Source organism: Dendropsophus ebraccatus, chromosome 5, assembly GCF_027789765.1.
Source record: "Dendropsophus ebraccatus isolate aDenEbr1 chromosome 5, aDenEbr1.pat, whole genome shotgun sequence".
NCBI lineage: Eukaryota > Metazoa > Chordata > Amphibia > Anura > Hylidae > Dendropsophus > Dendropsophus ebraccatus.
The window spans coordinates 3,814,268-3,839,618 of record NC_091458.1 but is presented as its reverse complement, the minus strand read 5'-3'; the positions used below and the strand labels follow the sequence as shown (position 1 = coordinate 3,839,618).

General features: G+C 53.2%; 1 protein-coding gene across 2 annotated transcripts; it reads right to left on the bottom strand.

Annotated features, from left to right (window-relative positions):
• Nucleotides 1-2,674: 2,674 nt before the first annotated feature.
• Nucleotides 2,675-10,431, bottom strand: LOC138793351 (uncharacterized). Of its 2 annotated transcripts, none has more exons than XM_069971880.1 (2): nucleotides 9,994-10,431; nucleotides 2,675-5,640 (listed from the first exon to the last, which is right to left on the bottom strand). In XM_069971880.1, the coding sequence occupies exon 2, from the start codon at nucleotides 5,609-5,611 to the stop codon at nucleotides 2,759-2,761; it is 2,853 nt and encodes a 950-aa protein (XP_069827981.1). In that variant the 5' UTR covers nucleotides 5,612-5,640; nucleotides 9,994-10,431; the 3' UTR covers nucleotides 2,675-2,758. The 2 variants fall into 2 exon arrangements, with proteins under 2 accessions (XP_069827981.1, XP_069827982.1); XM_069971881.1 differs by lacking the exon at nucleotides 9,994-10,431 and adding an exon at nucleotides 7,986-8,002.
• Between the last annotated feature and the right edge of the window lie 14,920 nt (nucleotides 10,432-25,351).

Here is a 25,351-nt window from a genome sequence, read left to right as displayed (position 1 = left end):
GATGTGTAGATGTGATATGGGGGGATGTGTAGATGTGATATGGGGGGGATGTTTAGATGTGATATGGGGGGGATGTGTAGATGTGATATGGGGGGATGTGTAGATGTGATATGGGGGGGGTGATGTGTAGATGTGATATGGGGGGGTGTAGATGTGATATGGGGGGGATGTGGAGATGTTATATGGGGGGGGATGTGTAGATGTGATATGGGGGGGGGTGTAGATGTGATATGGGGGGATGTGTAGATGTGATATGGGGGGATGTGTAGATGTGATATGGGGGATGTGTAGATGTATATGGGGGGATGTGTAGATGTGATATGGGGGGATGTGATATGGGGGGGGGATGTGTAGATGTGATATGGGGGGATGTGTAGATGTATATGGGGGGGATGTGTAGATGTGATATGGGGGGGGATGTGTAGATGTGATATGGGGGGATGTGTAGATGTGATATGGGGGGATGTGTAGATGTGATATGGGGGGGGATGTGTAGATGTGATATGGGGGGGGGATGTGTAGATGTGATATGGGGGGGGGTGTAGATGTGATATGGGGGGATGTGTAGATGTGATATGGGGGGGATGTGTAGATGTGATATGGGGGGATGTGATATGGGGGGATGTGTAGATGTGATATGGGGGGATGTGTAGATGTGATATGGGGGGATGTGTAGATGTGATATGGGGGGGGATGTGTAGATGTGATATGGGGGGGATGTGTAGATGTGATATGGGGGGGGATGTGTAGATGTGATATGGGGGGGGATGTGTAGATGTGATATGGGGGGGGATGTGTAGATGTGATATGGGGGGGGATGTGTAGATGTGATATGGGGGGGGGATGTGTAGATGTGATATGGGGGGGGATGTGTAGATGTGATATGGGGGGATGTGTAGATGTGATATGGGGGATGTGTAGATGTGATATGGGGGGGGGATGTGTAGATGTGATATGGGGGGGGATGGGTAGATGTGATATGGGGGGGGGGTGGGTAGATGTGATAGGGGGGGATGTGTAGATGTGATATGGGGGATGTGTAGATGTGATATGGGGGGGGGGGATGTGTAGATGTGATATGGGGGGGGATGGGTAGATGTGATATGGGGGGGGGATGGGTAGATATATATGGGGGGATGTGTAGATGTGATATGGGGGGGGATGTGTAGATGTGATATGGGGGGATGTGTAGATGTGATATGGGGGGATGTGATATGGGGGGATGTGTAGATGTGATATGGGGGGATGTGATATGGGGGGGGATGTGTAGATGTGATATGGGGGGGATGTGTAGATGTGATATGGGGGGGGGGATGTGTAGATGTGATATGGGGGATGTGTAGATGTGATATGGGGGGGGATGGGTAGATGTGATATGGGGGGGATGGGTAGATGTGATATGGGGGGGATGTGTAGATGTGATATGGGGGGGGGGATGTGTAGATGTGATATGGGGGGGGGATGGGTAGATGTGATATGGGGGGGGGATGGGTAGATATATATGGGGGGATGTGTAGATGTGATATGGGGGGGGATGTGTAGATGTGATATGGGGGGATGTGTAGATGTGATATGGGGGGATGTGATATGGGGGGATGTGTAGATGTGATATGGGGGGATGTGATATGGGGGGGGATGTGTAGATGTGATATGGGGGGGATGTGTAGATGTGATATGGGGGGGGGATGTGTAGATGTGATATGGGGGATGTGTAGATGTGATATGGGGGGGGGATGTGTAGATGTGATATGGGGGGGGATGGGTAGATGTGATATGGGGGGGATGTGTAGATGTGATATGGGGGGGATGTGTAGATGTGATATGGGGGGGGATGTGTAGGTGTATATGGGGGGGATGTGTAGATGTGATATGGGTGTGTATGTGTGTGTGTAGATGTGATATGGGGGGATGTGTAGATGTGATATGGGGGGATGTGTAGGTGATTTGTTATGGGGGGATGTGATATGGGGGGATGTGTAGATGTGATATGGGGGGATGTGTAGATGTGATATGGGTGTGTGTGTGTGTGTAGATGTGATATGGGGGGGATGTGTAGGTGATTTGTTATGGGGGGGTGTAGATGATACTTTTATGGGGGGATTTGTATATGATACTGTTATGGAGGGATTTGTATATGATACTGTTATGGAGGGATTTGTATATGATACTGTTATGGAGGGATTTGTATATGATACTGTTATGGGGAACATTATATATAATGTTTTGTTGTGGTTGAGGCTGAGGCCTCCTCAGAGACTCCAGTATTAGACCAGTGTTTCGGCCTCCTGACTTCACCTTGAGGTCAGACTGCAGGTCCCTATGATAGAGCTGCGTCAGTGGTGGCCATTGCTGGTAAACCTATCTCATCATGTAATGTAATGAGAGTATCACAGACATTGGGGGGTGGGATGTGATGGGCACAGCGGGTTCTGTTACTGTGACAGAGAAAGAAGAGTTGTCAGCTCAATACGGGGATATGAACACTAAGAAAAAGAGCTAATTTATCAGTGCTGGAGCGTTAGACAAGGATTGGCTGATACCAGAGACCAATAGATTATAGTCACCTCTCCCCAGCCTGATACGGCTGATTCCAGAGAGCACAGGGTTATATAGCAGCTACTACTATGTTTTGTCAGTTGATAACCATTAGACATAGGCTCACCGTCCACCATTGAACATTTCTTTTTATTAAGATTGAGGGTCAGGTTGGCCCCTGGGGGCCACACGAGGAATCAGCTGAAGCTCAGATGTCTGGCAGTCACTCCTCGGGGTCCTGATACTGAAATAACTTAATACAGTTGTGCATGCTATCTGCCACCATTACGAGGCCATCTTGCCACAAGGCGAGTCCTCGGGGGCTGCTGAGACCGCCCGCCACTATGACCCGGGCTGGTGACCTGGTGGGATAGTAGATAATACTATGAGCCTGTGCCCAGTCTGCCACCAGCACCCCCCCTCCACTGTCCACACACACTCCCCAGGGGTTAAAGAGAGTGGGGCCTGGGGAGGATTTGAGGCCCAGAACCTTAAGGAGTTGCCAATCTTCCCCCAAGACCTTCACACAGCAGCCACCATCTAAGCCTCTCTCGGAGACTGCCAGGAGCCCCTGACCATTGGTGCCCACCAAGTAGGGCTTGTTGAATCCAGGTACCACCTTGCTTTCCTTCTGCCGTCCGGTGCTGCAGTCTAGAGTCAGTGCGCAGATAGTGTCCAGTTTCATGTCAGCCACTATAAACTCGTCTCTGTTGTTGGCAGTGATGCCCCTCGGAGCACCCCAGTTTCTGGAAAGCACTTGCAGCAGGCGGCCATGTTTGCTGTACACATCAACAGAGCGATCAGTGGAGTTGGTCAGGGCCACCAGGCCTCGGTTACTTACAGCAACATCAAAATAATTCTTGGCTTCAAGGCCAAATTGTTGGAGGAGTTTCCCCTTCGTATCCATGACCTGGAGCCGCCTGTTCCCATAATCCACTATGTAGATGGAGCCTGAGCTGGTGGCACAAATACCATGGGGCAGATTTAACTCTGCCCGTCCAGATCCAAACTTGCCAAACTGCCTGACAAGCTTGGTAATGCCATCCCCACCAGTGCCAAGGGGGCAGTCAGTCAGGTTTAATGCACTCTGGCTCAGACTTCTGGAACGTGAATGAGAAGTCTTTGGAAGCCTTCTTGAATACTGAGCAGACTTGACCCGGACTCGAATCTCCCGAATAGGACCTGATGGAGTAGAGGCAGCGACACTTCTGGGATTGGACCATGTGCTTGATGAACTAGACACAGAATCTCTTCTCTCCTTGGCAGACGTTGGTCTTTTGGACCTAGAAGGTGCGGTGTGTGGCCGAGATGCCCTCTCAATGTATGGCATTGAGGATGAGCGTGGTACGGGATTCCTCACTTTAGCTGTAGGTCTCGATTTCCCATCAGGAAGGGCTGGATTTGCCTGCTTTGCCTTTACTTGAGCCTTTTCCGTGGATGGTGTAATCACTGGAGGTTTTCTTCGAGACTCTCGGTTGAGCAAATTCGATGAGCGTGTAAATGTACCAGACTTGACCTCTGGTGGCTTCTTCTTGGGAAACTCAATGATGAAAGTGTTCGAGGACGTCACACTTTCACTGGGAGAACACGGTCTTGGAGGAACATTCAAAAAGTCTCCGCTGAGGGAATCTGAGGTTTCATCAGACATCCTCATGTAGTCAATGTCTGAGGCCATCCGATGTGCCCCCTGGGTAGAGCTGCTTTCCAGATTCTGTTTATTTAAATAAGAGATCAGTGTGCTGTCCCCGGATTCACTGGGTTGACTATTAGAGTCCACTGAATTCCATCTAATGACCTGTTCCCCATCACTTTGCTTCTTGGCTGATGGGACCCGACTGTCTCTGATGACCAGTTGTCTACAAGCCTTGGGATCCCTTGCATCTGTTGTCTCCACATCCTCCATAGTGTCTTCTGAGCTCTCTGACTCATCTTCACACACATAGGCAGCAGTTGCTCTGAACAATGTGTCACGCTCAGAGGGAGCAACTTTGTGTCCAGCTTCCTCACACACGGTCTTGGTGGTGGCCTCGGTTGTATCGATGGTTTCTTGCAGGTTGCTCAGTATATCGGACTCTAACTTTGTCATGGTCTCTTTTCTGACTCCAGACCCTGGAGAACGGAGTTGACGTTTGGTGGATGGCTTAAGTGGTGGACATATTTCTTTTCTTGAGTTGCCTTTAGCTCTTTTGCTGGTTATGTGTTGGATGGTGGATTTGCCGACTGGGTCTCCATTTGCAACCATGGCTCTTGTCCCTTGTGGATTCTTATTCAGCCTCTGTGCAGTGTTTTTGGAGTCTGCAATCCAGATTTTGGTGGCCACCTGTGGACTTAGGGCTGCACCATCAGCTTCCATGACAGCTGGATCTATAGAAGAAAGGCTCAGTCTCTGATTATCGTGGGGAAATCTTAAATCCACAGATGATTGGTTTGTGGTGGTGGATACAGACTCCTGGTCATCTTCCATTTTCTCTCCCACATAGTCCTCAGGGTGTTGTGACACATCCTCCCATGGTGGCGTTTCATCGCTCAATAGAATCAGTTTATTTGTCGCCTTCTTGCACCACTGGGATTCCATCCTTTTGTTCAGAATGGGGATAGAGAAGCCAAGACTTTGCTCCTCACATCGGATCTCTCCTAGAGTTGTGGTCTGCAGGGGCCGCGGGGTGAAGTGCACCTTCTTCAAGCTGATGTTGATGCCGCTTTTCTTGGAGAAGATGTCAGAGAGCGTTCCTTGGATTTGCCTCATGACCTGCTGGTTGTTAATGGAGGTGACCAGAGCCTGCTTCAGATGGGAGGACACATTGCAGATCTTGTGGACCATGCTGTTGATCTCACAGACTCCATTCTGTAGGGCGATCTCATTCTCTTTCTGGATGCAGGTCAGCTGATCCCTCAAGTGTCTGTGTTCCTCCTCCACCTGATTGAGGATAGACTGTTCCTGTTTGAGGATGGAGAGTAGCGTCTTCTCAAATGACCTGGACACTCTCTCGTGGTCCTGTGTTTGTTGGGCTTTGATCTTTTCCAGTTCTTGGCAGGTTCTGGCGAGATCGCCCAGCAGAGCAGCAAAGTCACCCATGTCCACTCACCAGCCCCGGATCTCCGTATCTAGGAAACAGAAAATACATTGAGGGTCACAATGTCCAGACTAACCAGGATGTGCAATCTATAATAACTACATAGAACCACAAGACCCCCTTCACGAATGACCAAGAAACTGGTGCAAGAACATAGAGGGTACAGGGGAGTCTGGAGGGTAACATAGCGGTCTGCAGGAGGGCAGATGGGTCTCTACAGGGGATTCTGGAGTAGGACAGAAGAGACTGTTAGATACAGAGGAGTCTGGAATGAACAGAGGACTCAAGGAGAACAGGGGAGGCCTGAAGAGGACAGAGATGTCTGGCAGGGACAGCAAGAGTCTTGAGGGGTTTGGATTACGGCTAGGACAAAAGGTGTTAAAAAAAAAAGTACGAAGTAGTCTGGAGGTGGATGGAGAAGGACAGAAGTCTGAAGAGGAAATAGGAGTCTGAAGGGAAGAGAAGGGTCTGATGAGGATGATGAAGGGTCTGGAGGAGAGGACAAAGGAGTTTAGTGGACACCAGAGGAGGACAGAGGTGTCGGAAGAGGACAGATAAGTGCGTGTGTCTGGGGGGGGGGGGGGGGGGGGGAAGGAGTCTGGCCAAGGATAGAGTTCTGGATGAGGACAGGAAGAGAACAGGGAAATCTGGAGGGGATCAGAGGAGTCTAGAAAGGAGACAGAGGTAACCGAGAAGTCTAGAGGAGACAAGGATCTGAGTTAGGGCCCTATTCCACCGGACGATTATCGTTTGCATGATCGTTACCGATTAACGATCTCAATCGTCCGCTATTGCGAAAGACCTGAAAACGTTCACTCATTTCCATTGAACGATAATCGTTACTTATGATCATAATTGCGATCGTTTTTCTTCGCTATTTATTCGCTAATGCGTTCGTATCTATTGCGAACGACCAAACAATGTCTTATTCAACAATGTCTTATGACCAGATGACCACCCAGACAGATCAAGAGGCCATGGCATGAAGTGAATGAGGGGCAATGTGCCTCTCCCTGTGGAGTGTCAGCTCTGCGGTTCAGCTTTCATGACATGTAATGATCAGCGTGGCTCATTGTGTAAGATGATATCAGAGACCTCATAGATTATACATGAGAACACGACGAGGCTTAGAGACACCCGAGACCTGGAAAAAGGAGCACAGAATACGTGTGGAAATAAATGGGACATCTCAGACTATGTGGAGACCCCTTAGTAGGGACCCTGATACATGACCAGCACAGACATGGTATATTACAGGTGACTGACAGCTAAACCTGGGTACGAGCCTCTGCACTCAACTTACCACAAGCTTAAGGGTGGGTTCAGACTACAATAAATTATGTCGGATTCAGTCGCTAGTACCCGTTCTATGGTCGGGCGCATTCTGCAGGAAAGAACTGATGTGTCAATACTTTCGGCAGATAGCAGTATCAGCCCGGCCATAGAATGGTGTCTATGGAGCCGGCGGAGAGGCACATGGCCGTGAGTGGGTACTAGCGGCGGAATCCGCCGGAATTTATCCACGCAAATTCCATAGCCTGAACCCACTCTAAGAGTCTGTATAACCGTCTGCAGTACAGCACCTCACCCATAGGGGGAGCAGTGACAGAGCCACAGTGCTGTCTGAGCCAAGATAAGCAGCAGTCACAACAACTGCTAGAGAAATATGGGAAATGAGGGATTCTGGGAAATGGAGTCAGCAGCCCTATGGGAGCTATTATGGCAGACAATAGAATTTCTCAGACAGCTACATCGTGCCATAGAAACCGAGGAGAGGAGAAAGTGCCGCGAGAATAATCACCTACAGCACAGATAACATTGTTATAATCTCCAGTTGCAGCAGAGCCGGGATGGTTTACGTTCTTTCACACGTGATACTCAACTATTCTCAGCTACGTGTCCGGGTGTGATCAACAAGTCTAATGATTCCCAGCCCCCCATCAGTCACCTGTGCACCCACCTGAGATCATGTAGAGACCCCAGTGTACCCTCAGCCCCCCATCACTCACCTGTACACCCACCTGAGATCATGTAGAGACCCCTGTGTATCCCCAGCTCCCCATCAGTCACCTGTACACCCACCTGAGCTCAGCAAGAGACCCCTGTGTATCCCCAGCCCCCCATCAGTCACCTGTGCACCCACCTGAGATCATGTACAGACCTCAGTGTATCCCCAGCCCCCCATCAGTCACCTGTACACCCACCTGAGATCAGCTAGAGACCCCCGTGTACCCTCAGCCCCCCATCACTCACCTGAACACCCACCTGAGCTCAGCTAGAGACCCTGGTGTATCCCCAGCCCCCCCATCAGTTACCTATACACCCACCTGAGATTATGTAGAGACCCCTGTGTATCCCCAGCCCCCCATCAGTCACCTGTACATCCACCTGAGATCATGTAGAGACCCCTGTGTATCCCTCAGCCCCCCATCAGTCACCTGTACACCCACCTGAGATCAGATAGAGACCCCTGTGTATCCCCAGCCCCCCCATCACTCACCTGTACACCCACCTGAGATCATGTAGAGACCCCAGTGTATCCCCAGCCCCCCATCACTCACCTGTACACCCACCTGAGATCATGTAGACCCCTGTGTATCCCCAGCCCCCCATCAGTCACCTGTACACCCACCTGAGATTATGTAGAGACCCCTGTGTATCCCTCAGCCCCCCATCAGTCACCTGTACACCCACCTGAGATCATGTAGACCCCTGTGTATCCCCAGCCCCCCATCAGTCACCTGTACACCCACCTGAGATCAGCTAGAGACCCCTGTGTATCCCCAGCCCCCCATCAGTCACCTGTACACCCACCTGAGATCAGCTAGAGACCCCTGTGTATCCCCAGCCCCCCATCAGTCACCTGTACACCCACCTGAAATCAGCTAGAGACCCCTGTGTATCCCCAGCCCCCCATCAGTCATCTGTACACCCACCTGAGATCAGCTAGAGACCCCTGTGTATCCCCAGCCCCCCATCAGTCACCTGTACACCCACCTGAGATCAGATAGAGACCCCAGTGTATCCCCAGCCCCCCATCACTCACCTGTACACCCACCTGAGATCATGTAGAGACCCCAGTGTATCCCCAGCCCCCCATCACTCACCTGTACACCCACCTGAGATCATGTAGAGACCCCAGTGTATCCCCAGCCCCCCATCACTCACCTGTACACCCACCTGAGATCATGTAGACCCCTGTGTATCCCCAGCCCCCCATCACTCACCTGTACACCCACCTGAGATCAGCTAGAGACCCCTGTGTATCCCCAGCCCCCCATCAGTCACCTGTACACCCACCTGAGATCAGCTAGAGACCCCTGTGTATCCCCAGCCCCCCCATCAGTCACCTGTACACCCACCTGAGATTATGTAGAGACCCCAGTGTACCCTCAGCCCCCCATCACTCACCTGTACACCCACCTGAGATCATGTAGAGACCCCAGTGTACCCTCAGCCCCCCATCAGTCACCTGTACACCCACCTGAGATCAGCTAGAGACCCCTGTGTATCCCCAGCCCCCCCATCAGTCACCTGTACACCCACCTGAGAACAGCTAGAGATCCCTGTGTATCCCGAGCCCCATCAGTTACCTATACACCCACCTGAGATCATGTAGAGACCCCTGTGTATCTTCAGCCCCCCATCAGTTACCTATACACCCACCTGAGATCATGTAGAGACCCCGGTGTATCCCCAGCCCCCCATCACTCACCTGTACACCCACCTGAGATCAGCTAGAGACCCCCGTGTACCCTCAGCCCCCCATCACTCACCTGTACACCCACCTGAGATCATGTAGAGACCCCGGTGTATCCCCAGCCCCATAAGTCACCTGTACACCCACCTGAGATCATGTAGAGACCCCTGTGTATCCCCAGCCCCCCATCACTCACCTGTACACCCACCTGAGATCAGCTAGAGACCCCCGTGTACCCTCAGCCCCCCATCACTCACCTGTACACCCACCTGAGATCATGTAGAGACCCCGGTGTATCCCCAGCCCCCCCATCAGTTACCTATACACCCACCTGAGATCAGATAGAGACCCCTGTGTATCCCCAGCCCCCCATCACTCACCTGTACACCCACCTGAGATCAGCTAGAGACCCCCGTGTATCCCCAGCCCCCCATCACTCACCTGTACACCCACCTGAGATCATGTAGAGACCCCAGTGTATCCCCAGCCCCCCATCACTCACCTGTACACCCACCTGAGATCATGTAGAGACCCCGGTGTATCCCCAGCCCCCCATCACTCACCTGTACACCCACCTGAGATCATGTAGAGACCCCGGTGTATCCCCAGCCCCCCCATCAGTTACCTATACACCCACCTGAGATCATGTAGAGACCCCGGTGTATCCCCAGCCCCATCACTCACCTGTACATCCACCTGAGATCATGGCAGATCTTCCTCGCTCTCTGTGTACAGATCTGGTTACTAACAACAACTCTGAGCTGCTGTCTCCGGCTTGTGGCTACAGCCAGGATGTGTGTCCAGCAGATGGGAGGGAGGGGACAGGTGCGCAGACAGGTGTATGATACCTGTGCCAGGACAGGAGGGCGGGGCTCGGAGACGACACTTCATATTACATATTTCTGCTTTTAATAACGGATTTAACTGAAAAAAAATGTCTATAATATAAATCCCATCGTTCTGCAGCCTCTCTCTTTCCAGTTTCTCTCTACAGTCTCTCTCTTTCCTGTTTCTCTCTTTCTCCAGCCTCTCTCTTTCTGCAGTCTCTTCTGATCTCTCTCTTTCTCCAGCCTCTCTCTTTCTGCAGTCTCTTCTGATCTCTCTCTTTCTCCAGTCTCTCTCTTTCTGTAGTCTCTCTCTCTTTTAGGTCTCTCTTTGGAGTCCCTCTTTCTCCAGCCTCTCTCTTTCTCCAGCCTCTCTCTTTCTCCTGCCTCTCTCTTTCTCCAGCCTCTCTCTTTCTTCAGCTTCTTTCTGCATTCTCTCTTTCTCCCGCCTTTCTTTCTGCAGTCTCTCTCTTTCTCCAGCCTCTCTCTTGGTCACTATTGTTTCAGGACAGCACAGCAGACATCACTAGTCCCTCCCCCAGACTCTTTAGCTCCACCCACGAGGAACCATCAACTGTAATGATAATTATGTTATATATATACTGTAAGGGAGATACAGGTGCACTGGCGGAACTACCGCAGTAGCAGCCATAGCGGCTGCTACGGGGCCCCGCCGCATCAGGGGGCCCGTGACGCGGGTCCCGTGCTCCTCCTGACACGGCGACTCCTTTCCCCAACCATAGGGAAAAGGAGTCACTGGGCCAGGAGGAGCACAGGACCAACCGACAGCGCTCCTGTCAGTCCCCCGTCTGATGCGCGGCTGCCGGGGGTGTCGCGTCCTATCCCCGGCAGCGCGCGTATCATAGAGCTCTCTGTGTGCCGGAAGTCGGGGACGCGACACCCCCGGCAGCCAAGCATCAGACGGGGGACTGACAGGAAAAAGGCTTGACGGGGGAGCGCGTTGTAAGGTGAGTGTGTTTCTTTTTTTTAAACCTGCTTTTCGGGGGGGGGGGGGGAGGAGAGAGAAGGGGGCATCTATAAGGGGGATGGGGAGAAGAGGGCATCTATAAGGAAGGGGGGGAGAGGAGGACATCTATAAGGGAGGGGGGAGAGGGGGACATCTATAAGGAAGGGGGGGGAGAGGAGGGCATCTATAAGGAAGGGGGGGAGAGGAGGGCATCTATAAGGAAGGGGGGGAGAGGAGGGCATCTATAAGGAAGGGGGGGAGAGGAGGGCATCTATAAGGAAGGGGGGAGAGGAGGGCATCTATAAGGAAGGGAGAAGGGGGCATCTATAAGGAAGGGGGGGAGAGGAGGGCATCTATAAGGAAGGGGGGGAGAGGGGGACATCTATAAGGAAGGGGGGGAGAAGGGGACATCTATAAGGAAGGGGGGGAGAAGGGGACATCTATAAGGAAGGGGGGGAGAGGGGGCATCTATAAGGAAGGGGGGGAGAGGGGGACATCTATAAGGAAGGGGGGAAGAGGGGGACATCTATAAGGAAGGGGGGGAGAGGGGGACACCTATAAGGAAGGGGGGAGAGGAGGGCATCTATAAGGAAGGGGGGGAGAGGGGGACACCTATAAGGAAGGGGGGAGAGGGGGACATCTATAAGGGAGGGGGGAGAGGAGGGCATCTATAAGGAAGGGGGGGAGAGGAGGGCATCTATAAGGAAGGGGGGAGAGGAGGGCATCTATAAGGAAGGGGGGGAGAGGAGGGCATCTATAAGGGGGATGGGGAGAAGAGGGCATCTATAAGGAAGGGGGGGAGAGGAGGGCATCTATAAGGAAGGGGGGGAGAGGAGGGCATCTATAAGGAAGGGGGGGAGAGGAGGGCATCTATAAGGAAGGGGGGGAGGGGGACATCTATAAGGGAGGGAGAGGAGGGCATCTATAAGGAAGGGGGGGGGGAGAGGAGGGCATCTATAAGGAAGGGGGGGAGAGGGGGAGACATCTATAAGGAAGGGGGGAGAGGAGGGCATCAATAAGGGAGGGGGGAGAGGGGGGCATCTATAAGGAAGGGGGGGATAGGAGGGAATCTATAAGGAAGGGGGGGATAGGAGGGAATCTATAAGGAAGGGGGGGAGAGGAGGGCATCTATAAGGAAGGGGGGAGAGGGGGACATCTATAAGGAAGGGGGGGATAGGGGGACATCTATAAGGAAGGGGGGGAGAGGGGGACATCTATAAGGAAGGGGGGAGAGGAGGGCATCTATAAGGAAGGGGGGGATAGGAGGGAATCTATAAGGAAGAGAGAAGGGGGCATCTATAAGGAAGGGGGGGGAGAGGGGGACATCTATAAGGAAGGGGGGGAGAGGAGGGCATCTATAAGGAAGGGGGGGATAAGGGGGCATCTATAAGGAAGGGGGGGAGAGGAGGGCATCTATAAGGAAGGGGGGAGAGGGGGACATCTATAAGGAAGGGGGGAGAGGAGGGCATCTATAAGGAAGGGGGGAGAGGGGGACTGCAGTGTCCCGGAATAGCAATTCTCATGCTCACATTTTCAGTATAAACAGTTCTGTTCCGGAAACCTATGGTCCACTGCAAACTACGTGTATTGTGTCACCCCTGCAGCATTCAGGTCTGCCATGTCTGTCATTCATTGCATAGATATTCAAGTATCAGTGTCTAATGGTATTATGTCGCCACCTAGTGTTCAAGGATGGTATTTCTCATGTATATTCCTCTGCATATGCCTAGTGGTGTGATGATGCAATGGCTGGATGTCACGTGACTGTGCCCTGCTTCCATGGTAACACCAATGGTCATCGAGCTTTTGGCTGGGTTACCATGTGACTTCCTGTCCTACCTCAGTCTATTCCCCACCATCAGAGGGAATAGGTTGTGTTAGTCCTCTCTCTCCCTGCTAAGGAGAGAGGCCTGCGTGTGCTCTGCTGCTCCAGTCCACTGGCTGTGTTCCTGTCTCAAGTCTCAAGATCCTCATCTGGGTGTCGATTCTTCAGTCATTCTTCAGTTCCTCTCATCATCATCATCTTCTCAAATCATCAACAGCAAGTATTTCATTCAAGTCTCATTCCACCCAGCATCTCTACTTCAGTATCACTACAACTCCCATTATTCAGCACGCTACTCTCACAGCCTATTGCAGCATCACCCATTACTCTGCTTTATTCAAGATTGCCTTATTCCCGGTTGCATCCGGAGAGACTGTTACTACTAGTTACCACCGTTACAATAAATACACAACTACCGTTGTTTCTGAACCTTGTCCTTAGTCAGGGCACCAATGAACACACCAATGCCAACGAAGAATCGCATGCCCAGTAATCCCGCATGGTCAGGAGCCCGGTTTCCAGCTGTATCACCCTCGTGCCTACACCGTGACAATATTTTCCTACAGCTGCCCCGATTCCTGCACCCTCACAACATCTGTATACTGCGGAGTGGCCCCTAGGGGCCAGGGCGTCGCATCTGGCGTCACGAACAGGATTATCGTTTGCATTGTGTCCCCAAGTCTGTGCCGCAATCCCAAAGAGACTTTGTACCTGTCCCGGCGGCCCAGGAAGGGGTTAAGGCCGCATTCCCCAGGTTCCCGCGCGTGCGCGCGCCGCTCAAGCTCCGCCCCCGGCCCTTCCGCCATTGTCTCTGTTGCCGGGGGGAAGAAGATCCCCGCTGCGCTTACCGGAAGTCGCCGGGCCCAGCTTCCGCCCGCTCCACCGCTGTATCCTGCAAGCCTGCTGCTCCTGCCGCGGTCATCTCAGCTCAACGCCAGTCGTCCGGACCGCTTGTGCAGCTCATCCAAGGAACCCGTCTGCCGTGCTGGGGCAGCCAGTTAAGTGAGAGTTCCCCAGCATGTCCAGCTCAGAGGATGACGCCGTCGGCGGGTCAAACAGTCCCCCCCCCTCATCCGCTGGCACACCTGCTCCTCCAGCTGCCCCCCTTGCACCTGCTAGTGCCGCTGGAGTGCAGTTTTTCATTGGGCCCAATCACCTGCCCAGCTATAAGGGAGAGCCCCACACCTTGGCTGCTCTTAAAGAAAAGATTTCACGTACTCTAGAACTGGTTTCTCTCTCCCCTACTCAGCAGGTACAGCTCCTACTCGGACAACTAGAAGGCCCTGCTGCCGAGGAGGTTCGGTCATGGCCCGCTACGGAGAAAGCCGGGGTGCAGCAGATTCTTGATCGCCTCCGGAGGGAATTTGAGGTGCAGTCCCCCACAGAAGTTCGCCTCCAGTTCTATGATCGGCGCCAGAAACCAGGTGAGACCCTGAGAGACTATGCCCTTGCCTTCCAGTCTGCCTATCGGGCCCTACAACAGGTGGATGTCATTGACCCCTCTGCAGCAGAAAATATAATCACAGACCGCTTCATAGAGGGCATAGACTCTAGGCTCATTCAAAGCCAGTTGCGCATGCTGGCTGCGCAGAACCCTAGTATGTCCTTCCTGGATTTCAAAACCCTGGCTCTGAGGGTAATCGGAACTGACTCTCCCTGCCATAACTCTCCCCCGATCTCGAGTCAGCCAGTACTGACAGGTGTGACCCCTGGGCCTGTCACCACGCCTGCTATTTCACCTGTTCCTGCTGTTCAGGCCATGCAAGCTTCTCTCACCAGCCCCCTGGTTACTCCTGACCTCCTTACTCACGTAGTCAGCTCTTTATGTCAAGCCATTCAAGAGCTAAAGGGGACCTCATCCATCTCCTCCTCCCGCTCTACCTCCAGTCAGGACCTGTCCCTAGAGTCACCTCCCAGGCATCCACGCTCTGCCCCCTCCATGCCTCACAGGGCCACACCACGAGAGCGGCCCTACTGTGACCATTGTCGGCGGCATGGACACTACCAATCCCAGTGCTTTCAGTTAAACGGGCCACCCCCGGGTCCGAGGGCCAACACCTGGGAGGTAGGATCACAGGCCCGCAGGAGTCACAATGGCTCTCAAAATTCCTATCGCAATGCCCGCATGTGACTCTATGGATAGACGGTGTGCCTCTCGAGGCCTTGGTGGACACTGGGTCCCAGGTTACTACCATCCCCAAACATGTTTTTGACGCACATTGGGACCGCAGGGTGTTGTGTCCAGTGGAGAAGGCCAGGTTAAAGCTGATTGCTAGTAATGGTCGGCCTATCTCACAACTAGGGTACTGGGAACCCACTATATGCATTGGTAACCGGAGGTTAGCCCAGCAGGGTGTTATAGTCACTGAGGCTCAAGGGGACAGTGGTGTTACAGTCTTGGGCATGAATGTCATTCGCCATGTATTCTCTGAATTAGTTGCTGCCCTGCATAACTCTCTGTCTCAAGCTTCTTCCCCCTACAGACAAGCCATCCAGAAGACTATCAAAGTGCTCACCGCTCAGCAGAGGTTTGTCAATCACCGTGGGGAGATTTGCCGTGTCCGTACTAAAGATGCTCGCCCCATCACTATCCCAGCTAACAGCGAGACCCTTATCTGGTGCAGGGCTCGACCGGGCCTAGACAACGCCGACTACGAGGCTCTACTGGATTCCATCGAGATTGAGGGACAACCCCTTGTCATGGCTGCCCGAAGTCTAGTGACCGTCACCAATGGTCAGGTTCCGGTGCGGCTGGTCAACCTCAGTACATCTTCAGTCGACTTACCTAAATTTACTACGGTTGCCATGCTTCACCAACTCGACCCTGAGGACCTCATAAGTGAAGAGACTATTGCCCACCAGAGGTCGATTAGAACATCATCAGGAGAATCCCAACAGTCCCGCGCTCCTTGGTGGGATGCCCTCAACATCGGAGATGCCAACACCCCAATTGAGTATGTCCAGGGGGTACTCAAAGTTGCCAAGCGCCATCACGAGGCCTTCAGCAAGCATTCACTTGACTTTGGTAAAACTGGTCTGGTCCAGCATCGAATCAACACCAAAGATCATCCTCCTATCAAGGAGAAGCACCGGCCTATTCCGCCTGCCAGCTATCAGCAGGTGAAGAGACTGCTCCAAGAAATGAAGGACACCAACGTCATCCAGGAGAGCCAAAGTCCGTGGGCTGCCCCTATTGTCCTCGTTAAAAAGAAGGACGGCAACATCAGATTCTGTGTTGACTACCGGAAGCTGAACACCATTACTCACAAGGATGCCTATCCGCTGCCTCGTATAGAGGAATCTATTGCTGCTCTGGGTTCAGCTGCCTACTTCTCCACGTTGGATCTCACCAGTGGGTATTGGCAGGTGCCCATGGCTCCGGAAGACCGGGAGAAGACGGCATTCACTACCCCCATGGGACTCTATGAGTTCACCAGTATGCCGTTTGGGCTCTGCAACGCCCCTGCCACATTCCAGCAGTTAATGGAGAGGTGCCTCGGTCACGTCAACTTCCAAAGTGTATTGCTCTACCTGGACGACGTCATTGTCTACTCTCGCACTTATGAGGACCATATTCATCACTTAGCCGAAGTGTTTCAAGTCCTTATTGACCATGGCCTCAATATTAAACCGTCGAAGTGCCATCTCCTCAAGCCGCAGGTGAACTATTTGGGCCATGTCGTCAGTGCCGCGGGGATACAACCTGACCCCGAGAAGATTTCGGCTGTGGAAAGCTGGGGCATTCCCAAGACGGTGAAGGAGGTGAGAAGCTTCCTTGGGTTTGCGGGCTATTACCGCCGCTTCATACCCCACTTCGCCCAGGTGGCTGAACCACTCAATGAACTACTCCGTGGCTGTCCCCGAGAGAACTATAATCGACGGCTACCCATAGAGTGGTCTGAATGTCAGGAGACGGCGTTCCAAACCCTGAAGGCCCTGTTGATCTCGCCTCCCATCCTGGCTTACCCTGACTATAGCCAGCCCTTCCGTCTCTACACAGACGCCAGCTTCCAAGGCCTCGGGGCTGTCCTGTCTCAAGTCCAAGGTAACCAAGACTGTACTTTGTATCACTGACTGTTAAGATGGTGTAATAAAGAAAACGTGGAAAGTTTAGCAAGTGCCACATTGCCTCTATTCTTCTATGAGTATTTTGGACATTGTTTTGCTGAGAGGCGTAGAGCACGGCTATTACCACGCCAGTATCCAGAGAGACTCTATCAGCTGGGATCTCCTACACAGCGGTGAGTGAATAGTGCCGACACCCACTTCTATGAACTGTAACCAAGAAAGAGTTATTGCCTATGCCAGCCGAAGTTTAAGAGGTGCTGAGAAGAATGACAGTAACTACAGCTCGTTCAAATTGGAGTTGCTTGTGCTGGTGTGGGCCGTCACGGAAAAGTTCAAAGATTACCTGGCGGCTACGCCATTCACTGTTTATACAGATAACAACCCGCTAGCTCACCTCAATACCGCGCGACTGGGCGCTCTGGAACAGCGTTGGGCCTCTAGGTTGGCCAATTTCAACTTCGAGATCAAATATCGAAGCGGCAAGGCCAATGTGAATGCTGACCTACTGTCTCGATTGCCTAGAGGGGAGGAAGCCCCGGAGGATGACGACTGGGAAGATGTGGAGATGCCTCCTTTCTATCAGAGGTTCGCTACCCAGAGTACTACCACGGCAGTCAAAGCGGGCGAGGCGTCCCCTGACCCGGGGCCTTATCAAGATTTGTCCCGATGGCAAAACATCCAGAATGAGTCCAGAGTCTTGGGGGAAATCTACGACTACTTGTCTACTGGGAGAGTCCCCATGAGAATCAAGAGGCCCTATCCAGACGTTGAACTGAGGCGTCTCTGGAGGCAGAGGAATCGGCTCTTCCTTCATAGGGGCCTACTTCTGAGGAATTCATTGGACCCCGTCTCTGGAGAGCGATGCCATCAGATCTTGATTCCCCGGCGAGACGCCAAATTGGTGTTGGATGCCTACCACGACCGTTCCGGCCACTTCGGGGTCCATAAGACTGAGGCGACCATCCGTCAGCGGTTCTATTGGATCGGGATGCGGGCTGACATTGAGAACTGGTGTGCTGAATGCCCCGCCTGTAACATCTCCAAGGCGGGAGGAAGAGAGGCTAGAGCCCCCTTGCATTCCATTGTGTCCCACCGGCCAAATCAGCTCGTTGCCTTAGACCATGTGAAGTTGTCCCCAACGAGATGTGGATACACATATGCCCTGACCATGGTCGATCACTATTCCAAGTGGGTAGTCGTGGTACCCGTCCGAGACTTGACTGCAAGGACCACAGCCATCACTTTCTACAAGGAGTATGTGAAACACTACGGCTGTCCTCTGAGTCTCTGCTCACAGACCGAGGCCCGGCTTTCGAATCTCAACTCTTCCATGAGCTGTGCACCTACCACGAGTGCAAAAAGCTTCGTACCACAGCCTATCACCCGCAAGGCAATGGTCTCTGCGAGAAAATCAACCAGGTTTTCATCAATATGCTCAGAACAGCTTCAGTGGCCAAGCGGGTGGAATGGCCTCACCTGTTGGATGAGCTGGTGGAGATCTACAACAACACCACCCATTGCTCTACGGGCTACTCCCCTTTCTATCTGATGTTTGGGCGCCAAGGTCAGCTTCCTCAAGACCGCGCGCTGGGAGTTCAAGTAACTGACACTGTCAACCCTCTGCCTGATGCCGACTGGGTCCAGGAGCATCAGAGGAGGATTCAAGACGCCCGAGAGATTGTCGACCAGAAGATGGGAGAGGCCCACCAGCGTCAGGAAGATGCTTATAATAAAAGGGCGCATGCCACACCACTAAGAGTGGGGGACAGAGTCTGGCTAAAGAAGTATCACCGCACTCACAAGTTGGAGAGTCTATGGGAGCCTGAACAATATGTCATTTCTGCTATTCCCTATCCAGAGACTGATGTGTATGAGGTCAAGAAGCCAGGTCTGGCCCCTCAAACTGTACACCGGAATAGGATAAAGCGCTGTGTGAGGGAGGATCTGCAAGGCCTCACAGCATTCTGTCCAGCACCTGTACAGGCACTTCCGCCAGTTCCAGAGGCTCCATCTAAACCGGTCTCTCTTGAAGATATGCTCCAAACTGAACCATTCCTCATGGCTATTGGCTATCAGGGGATTCCGATGAACACCCCAGTTGTCCTGCCTCCTGCGGCTCCGCCTCCTGCGGCCCCTTCTCCTCAACCAGCTGCTGTCAATGATCCCCAATCTGTTCCAGAGCAAGTTACTCATGAAGCCAACCTCATGATGAGACGGTCTGAGCGCTCAACTCGGGGAACACTACCAATCCGCTACAGAGACCAAAGTCCTTGAACTGTTCCTGTTTTGTGCTGTTTCACCGTTTTGTTATGCAACGTTCAAGGTTCGTGCCTGGTCCTCCTGACCAAGTTCCCTGTACTAACCAGCTATGTGCTGATGGACACTCAGTGCCTAAACCGTTCTTCAGTGCCTGTCCCAGAGCCTTTACATGGACGATGGTGTATATTGCCTAAAGAGACTCTACCACACAGAGACACTAATCCATTCCTTCCTAAAGCATTTTCCAGATTATGTGATTGTCAGAGGTTTATTATTGCATTTCAGTATTGCACTTCAGCATTGCACTTCAATAGTCAAAAGTCTATTTTCATGTCAGAGTCTTATATATATATTTGCCTACCTCTGAGTAAGCAGACAAGTTATTTAGATAGTCTCAGAGTAAAGTGTGTCCTTTGAAAAAGTATTTCTTCTCACAGTGTATGTTCTCATGTCAGAGTCAGACAGTTTCCTCCTCCTCTGAGTAAAGAAGTCAGTCTACATGTTTATATCTATAGCCTCAGAGAATGTATTTTCTACAAGTGTGTTTTCTAAAGAGCGTATTTTTCAGAAGGATCTTCTATTTTCTCCATGCATAATCTCATTGTGTATTAGTGTTATATCTACAGCTGGAAGGATTATTTGAGCCAGTTTTCTTCAGATGTCTTCAGAGTTATGTGAGCCAGTTCTCCTCAGAACCTCGCAGTATTTGTTGTCTGTTGTGTTTCCCTTCCTTTTTGTTTCCAGTATTTGTTCACCTCTGTCTTGTCTCAACATAGTAGTTGCTACACATAGTAATACTCCAACATTTACACTTGTCCATACACATTGCACCTTGGATGCCTTTTCGTGTGTTTGGCCTATTGAGTGCTTGTGCCGCATGCTTGCTTGTGTGTATGAGGGATCCCAAAACTGTGTGTTTGCTTTTGTTATTTTATTCTTTCTCTTCCAGGTGTCCAAGACATTTCACAAACACGCCAAGGGAATACACAGGTCTTCACAGTTCTCCTCCAGTAGGGTAACACTTTATACAGGAAACCTACTGTCAAACTGACTGGAATATTGAGGGTCGCCCGCCAGCAGTTAAGTTGTCCTGACTTCCATGTCAGATGGTCCACGCTCTAACTACCTGTAACCAGAGTACGTTAGGCACCCCTAGGTGAAGTCCTGCCACTAAGGTTTTCATTCTCTCTCTCTTGTCACCTGTGCCTTGAGCGTGGGAAACACACATCTACACATTCATTCACACTAACATTCCTTCCTCTTGTCCTGTTGTCCTGGTCCTCTATGTTCATTCAGCCACATCTACCTCAGCTTGTGGTTCGCCGAGGTCGGCTCATTTCTAGTAGGGAGGTATGCAGTGTCCCGGAATAGCAATTCTCATGCTCACATTTTCAGTATAAACAGTTCTGTTCCGGAAACCTATGGTCCACTACAAACTGCGTGTATTGTGTCACCCCTGCAGTATTCAGGTCTGCCATGTCTGTCATTCATTGCATAGATATTCAAGTATCAGTGTCTAATGGTATTATGTCGCCACCTAGTGTTCAAGGATGGTACTTCTCATGTATATTCCTCTGCATATGCCTAGTGGTGTGATGATGCAATGGCTGGATGTCACGTGACTGTGCCCTGCTTCCATGGTAACACCAATGGTCATCGAGCTTTTGGCTGGGTTACCATGTGACTTCCTGTCCTACCTCAGTCTATTCCCCACCATCAGAGGGAATAGGTTGTGTCTGTCCTCTCTCTCCCTGCTAAGGAGAGAGGCCTGCATTATGCTCTGCTGCTCCAGTCCACTGGCTGTGTTCCTGTCTCAAGTCTCAAGATCCTCATCTGGGTGTCGATTCTTCAGTCATTCTTCAGTTCCTCTCATCATCATCATCTTCTCAAATCATCAACAGCAAGTATCTCATTCAAGTCTCATTCCACCCAGCATCTCTACTTCAGTATCACTACAACTCCCATTATTCAGCACGCTTATCTCACAGCCTATTGCAGCATCACCCATTACTCTGCCTTATCCAAGATTGCCTTATTCCCGGTTGCATCCGGAGAGACTGTTACTACTAGTTACCACCGTTACAATAAATATACAACTATCGTTGTTTCTGAACCTTGGCATTGGTGTGATCATTGGTGCCCTGACTAAGGACAACGAAGAATCGCATGCCCAGTAATCCCGCATGGTCAGGAGCCCGGCTTCCAGCTGTAGCACCCTCGTGCCTTCACCGTGACAATATTCTCCTACAGCTGCCCCGATTCCTGCACCCTCACAACATCTGTATACTGCGGAGTGGCCCCTAGGGGCCAGGGCGTCGCAGGACATCTATAAGGAAGGGGGGAGAGGGGGACATCTATAAGGGAGGGGGGAGAGGGGGACATCTATAAGGAAGGGGGGAGAGGAGGGCATCTATAAGGGAGGGAGAAGGGGGGCATCTATAAGGAAGGGGGGGAGAGGAGGGCATCTATAAGGAAGGGGGGGAGAGGGGGACATCTATAAGGAAGGGGGGGGAGAGGGGGCCATCTATAAGGAAGGGGGGGAGAGGAGGGCATCTATAAGGAAGGGGGGGAGAGGGGGACATCTATAAGGAAGGGGGGGAGAGGGGGACATCTATAAGGAAGGGGGGGGAGAGGGGGACATCTATAAGGAAGGGGGGGGAGAGGGGGACATCTATAAGGGAGGGAGAAGGGGGGGCATCTATAAGGGAGGGGGGGGGGAGGGGGCCATCTATAAGGAAGGGGGGAGAGGGGGACATCTATAAGGAAGGGGGGGGGAGAGGGGGACATCTATAAGGGAGGGAGAAGGGGGGGCATCTATAAGGGAGGGAGGGAGAAGGGGGGGCATCTATAAGGGAGGGGGGGAGAGGGGGCCATCTATAAGGAAGGGGGGGAGAGGAGGCCATCTATAAGGAAGGGGGGGGAGAGGAGGGCATCTATAAGGAAGGGGGGGAGAGGGGGACATCTATAAGGAAGGGGGGGATAGGAGGGCATCTATAAGGAAGGGGGGGAGAGGGGGACATCTATAAGGAAGGGGGGAGAGGAGGGCATCTATAAGGAAGGGGGGGAGAGGGGACATCTATAAGGGGGGGGGGGGGGAGAGGGGGACATCTATAAGGAAGGGGGGAGAGGGCATCTATAAGGAAGGGGGGAGAGGGCCATCTATAAGGGAGGGAGGAGAGGAGGGCATCTATAAGGGAGGGGGGAGAGGAGGGCATCTATAAGGAAGGGGGGAGAGGGGGACATCTATAAGGAAGGGGGGGGGGGAGAAGGGGGGGCATCTATAAGGGAGGGGGGAGAGGAGGGCATCTATAAGGGAGGGGGGAGAGGAGGGCATCTATAAGGAAGGGGGGAGAGGGGGACATCTATAAGGGAGGGAGAAGAGGGGGACATCTATAAGGAAGGGGGGGAGAGGGGGACATCTATAAGGAAGGGGGGAGAGAAGAACATCTATAAGGAAGGGGGGGAGAGGGGGACATCTATAAGGGAGGGGGGAGAGGGGGCATCTATAAGGGAGGGGGGAGAGGGGGCATCTATAAGGAAGGGGGGAGAGGGGGGACATCTATAAGGGAGGGGGGGAGAGGGGGACATCTATAAGGGAGGGAGAAGGGGCCATCTATAAGGGGACAACATAGGGGAGAGGAGCACAACATAGGGGAGAGGGATATTATAAAGGGACAACATTGGGGGAGAGGGGAACATCTATAAAGGGACAATATAGGGGGAGAGGGGGCCATCTATAAGAGGACAACATAGGAGGGGCCATCTATAGGGGGGGCAACATAGGGAACCATCTATTAGGGGACAACATGGGGGACAGCATGGGGGGCTTCTATAAGGGGGGCAAGATAAGGGGGCTATTTATAAGGAGGGGCTACAGAGAGGAGGGCCATATAATAAAATGGGGTCACATAGAGTCAGCCTGCCCACTAAATGAGGGTGTAAAGGGGCCAATGCAGATGTGCAGTATAGAGAGATGAGGATGGGGCCAGTGTGAGGAGACTAATATGTTTTTCTTGCAGATTCTGTGGATTTGTGGCTCGGAGAAGGAGATGGAGAAGAAAATGAAAAGGGAAGAACTCCGATCAGAGAAGACGTCCCCTGTAAGTCACCTGATATAACTGCACTGTAATTTATATGGTGTACAGGACCTGTGTAGAGCTGAGTGTGTTGATGGCGTAGTGGTCGATCGAGAGGGGGCGGGCGGGGGGGGGGGGGCCCAATCAAAAGTTTGCTATGGGGCCCAGCCATTTCTAGTTACGCCCCTGTACAGGTGATACCCATGCACTGTGCCACATCACTGAAGAGGAGGAGCCTAGAATAAGTGATAAGAAGGCGGGGCTCCAGGCATTAAGGGGAGGAGATAGAGGGGAATGACAGGCCTGGAAGTTAGGAGAGGGAGGGGGCTTATTACTAGGGTGGCAATGCATTGTGGGAGGATCTTCAGGACAGGATCAGTAATCAGTAATGATGGTTTGATGAGCAGGGGCTGGACATGGTGGAGCTGTCACTGTGCTGGGGCTAGATATGGGCCGACTATGGAGGTGGGAGGCTTACAGTGTGCAGTGGATACAGTTAGCCCGTGAGTGTGTGTGTGTGGTTGGGGGGTTGTCTGTGGGACAGTCTGCCTTTCAGGGGACAGGGGCTCCAGGACGGTCAGCCTGTGAGGTTGGGGTGGTCTGCGGGACAGTCAGCCTGTGAGGTTGGGGTGGTCTGTGGGACAGTCAGCCTTGAGGGGGAAGGGGGTCTGCGGGACAGTCAGCCTGTGGTGGTGGTGGTGGGGGGTCTGCGGGACAGTCAGCCTGTGGTGGTGGTGGGGGGTCTGCGGGACAGTCAGCCTGTGGTGGTGGTGGGGTGTCTGCGGGACAGCCAGCCAGCCTGTGGTGGTGTGTCTGCGGGACAGCCAGCCAGCCTGTGGTGGTGGTGGGGGGGGGTCTGCGGGACAGTCAGCCTGTGAGGGGGGGGGGGGTCTGCGGGACAGTCAGCCTGCGAGGGCGAGGGGGTCTGAGGGACAGTCAGCCTGTGAGGGCGAGGGGGTCTGCGGGACAGTCAGCCTGTGGTGGTGGTGGGGTGTCTGCGGGACAGTCAGCCTGTGGTGGTGGTGGGGGGTCTGCGGGACAGTCAGCCTGTGGTGGTGGTGGGGGGGTCTGCGGGACAGTCAGCCTGTGGTGGTGGTGGGGGGTCTGCGGGACAGTCAGCCTGTGGTGGTGGTGGGGGGTCTGCGGGACAGTCAGCCTGTGGTGGGGGGTCTGCGGGACAGCCAGCCAGCCTGTGGTGGTGGTGGGGGGTCTGCGGGACAGCCAGCCAGCCTGTGGTGGTGGTGGGGTGTCTGCGGGACAGCCAGCCAGCCTGTGGTGGTGGTGGGGTGTCTGCGGGACAGCCAGCCAGCCTGTGGTGGTGGTGGGGTGTCTGCGGGACAGCCAGCCAGCCTGTGGTGGTGGTGGGGTGTCTGCGGGACAGCCAGCCAGCCTGTGGTGGTGGTGGGGTGTCTGCGGGACAGCCAGCCAGCCTGTGGTGGTGGTGGGGTGTCTGCGGGACAGCCAGCCAGCCTGTGGTGGTGGTGGGGTGTCTGCGGGACAGCCAGCCAGCCTGTGGTGGTGGTGGGGTGTCTGCGGGACAGCCAGCCAGCCTGTGGTGGTGGTGGGGTGTCTGCGGGACAGCCAGCCAGCCTGTGGTGGTGGTGGGGTGTCTGCGGGACAGCCAGCCAGCCTGTGGTGGTGGTGGGGTGTCTGCGGGACAGTCAGCCAGCCTGTGGTGGTGGTGGGGTGTCTGCGGGACAGCCAGCCAGCCTGTGGTGGTGGTGGGGTGTCTGCGGGACAGTCAGCCTGTGGTGGTGGTGGGGGGGTCTGCGGGACAGTCAGCCTGCGGGGGCGAGGGGGTCTGTGGGACAGTCAGCCTGTGAGGGGGGGGGGGGGGGGGTCTGCGGGACAGTCAGCCTGTGAGGGCGAGGGGGTCTGCGGGACAGTCAGCCTGTGGTGGTGGTGGGGTGTCTGCGGGACAGTCAGCCTGTGGTGGTGAAGGGGTGGTCTGCGGGACAGTCAGACAGAGGAGAGGTTGCATGACAGTTAGCTGGGGGGATGGGGTGCTGACATTTAGCCTGTG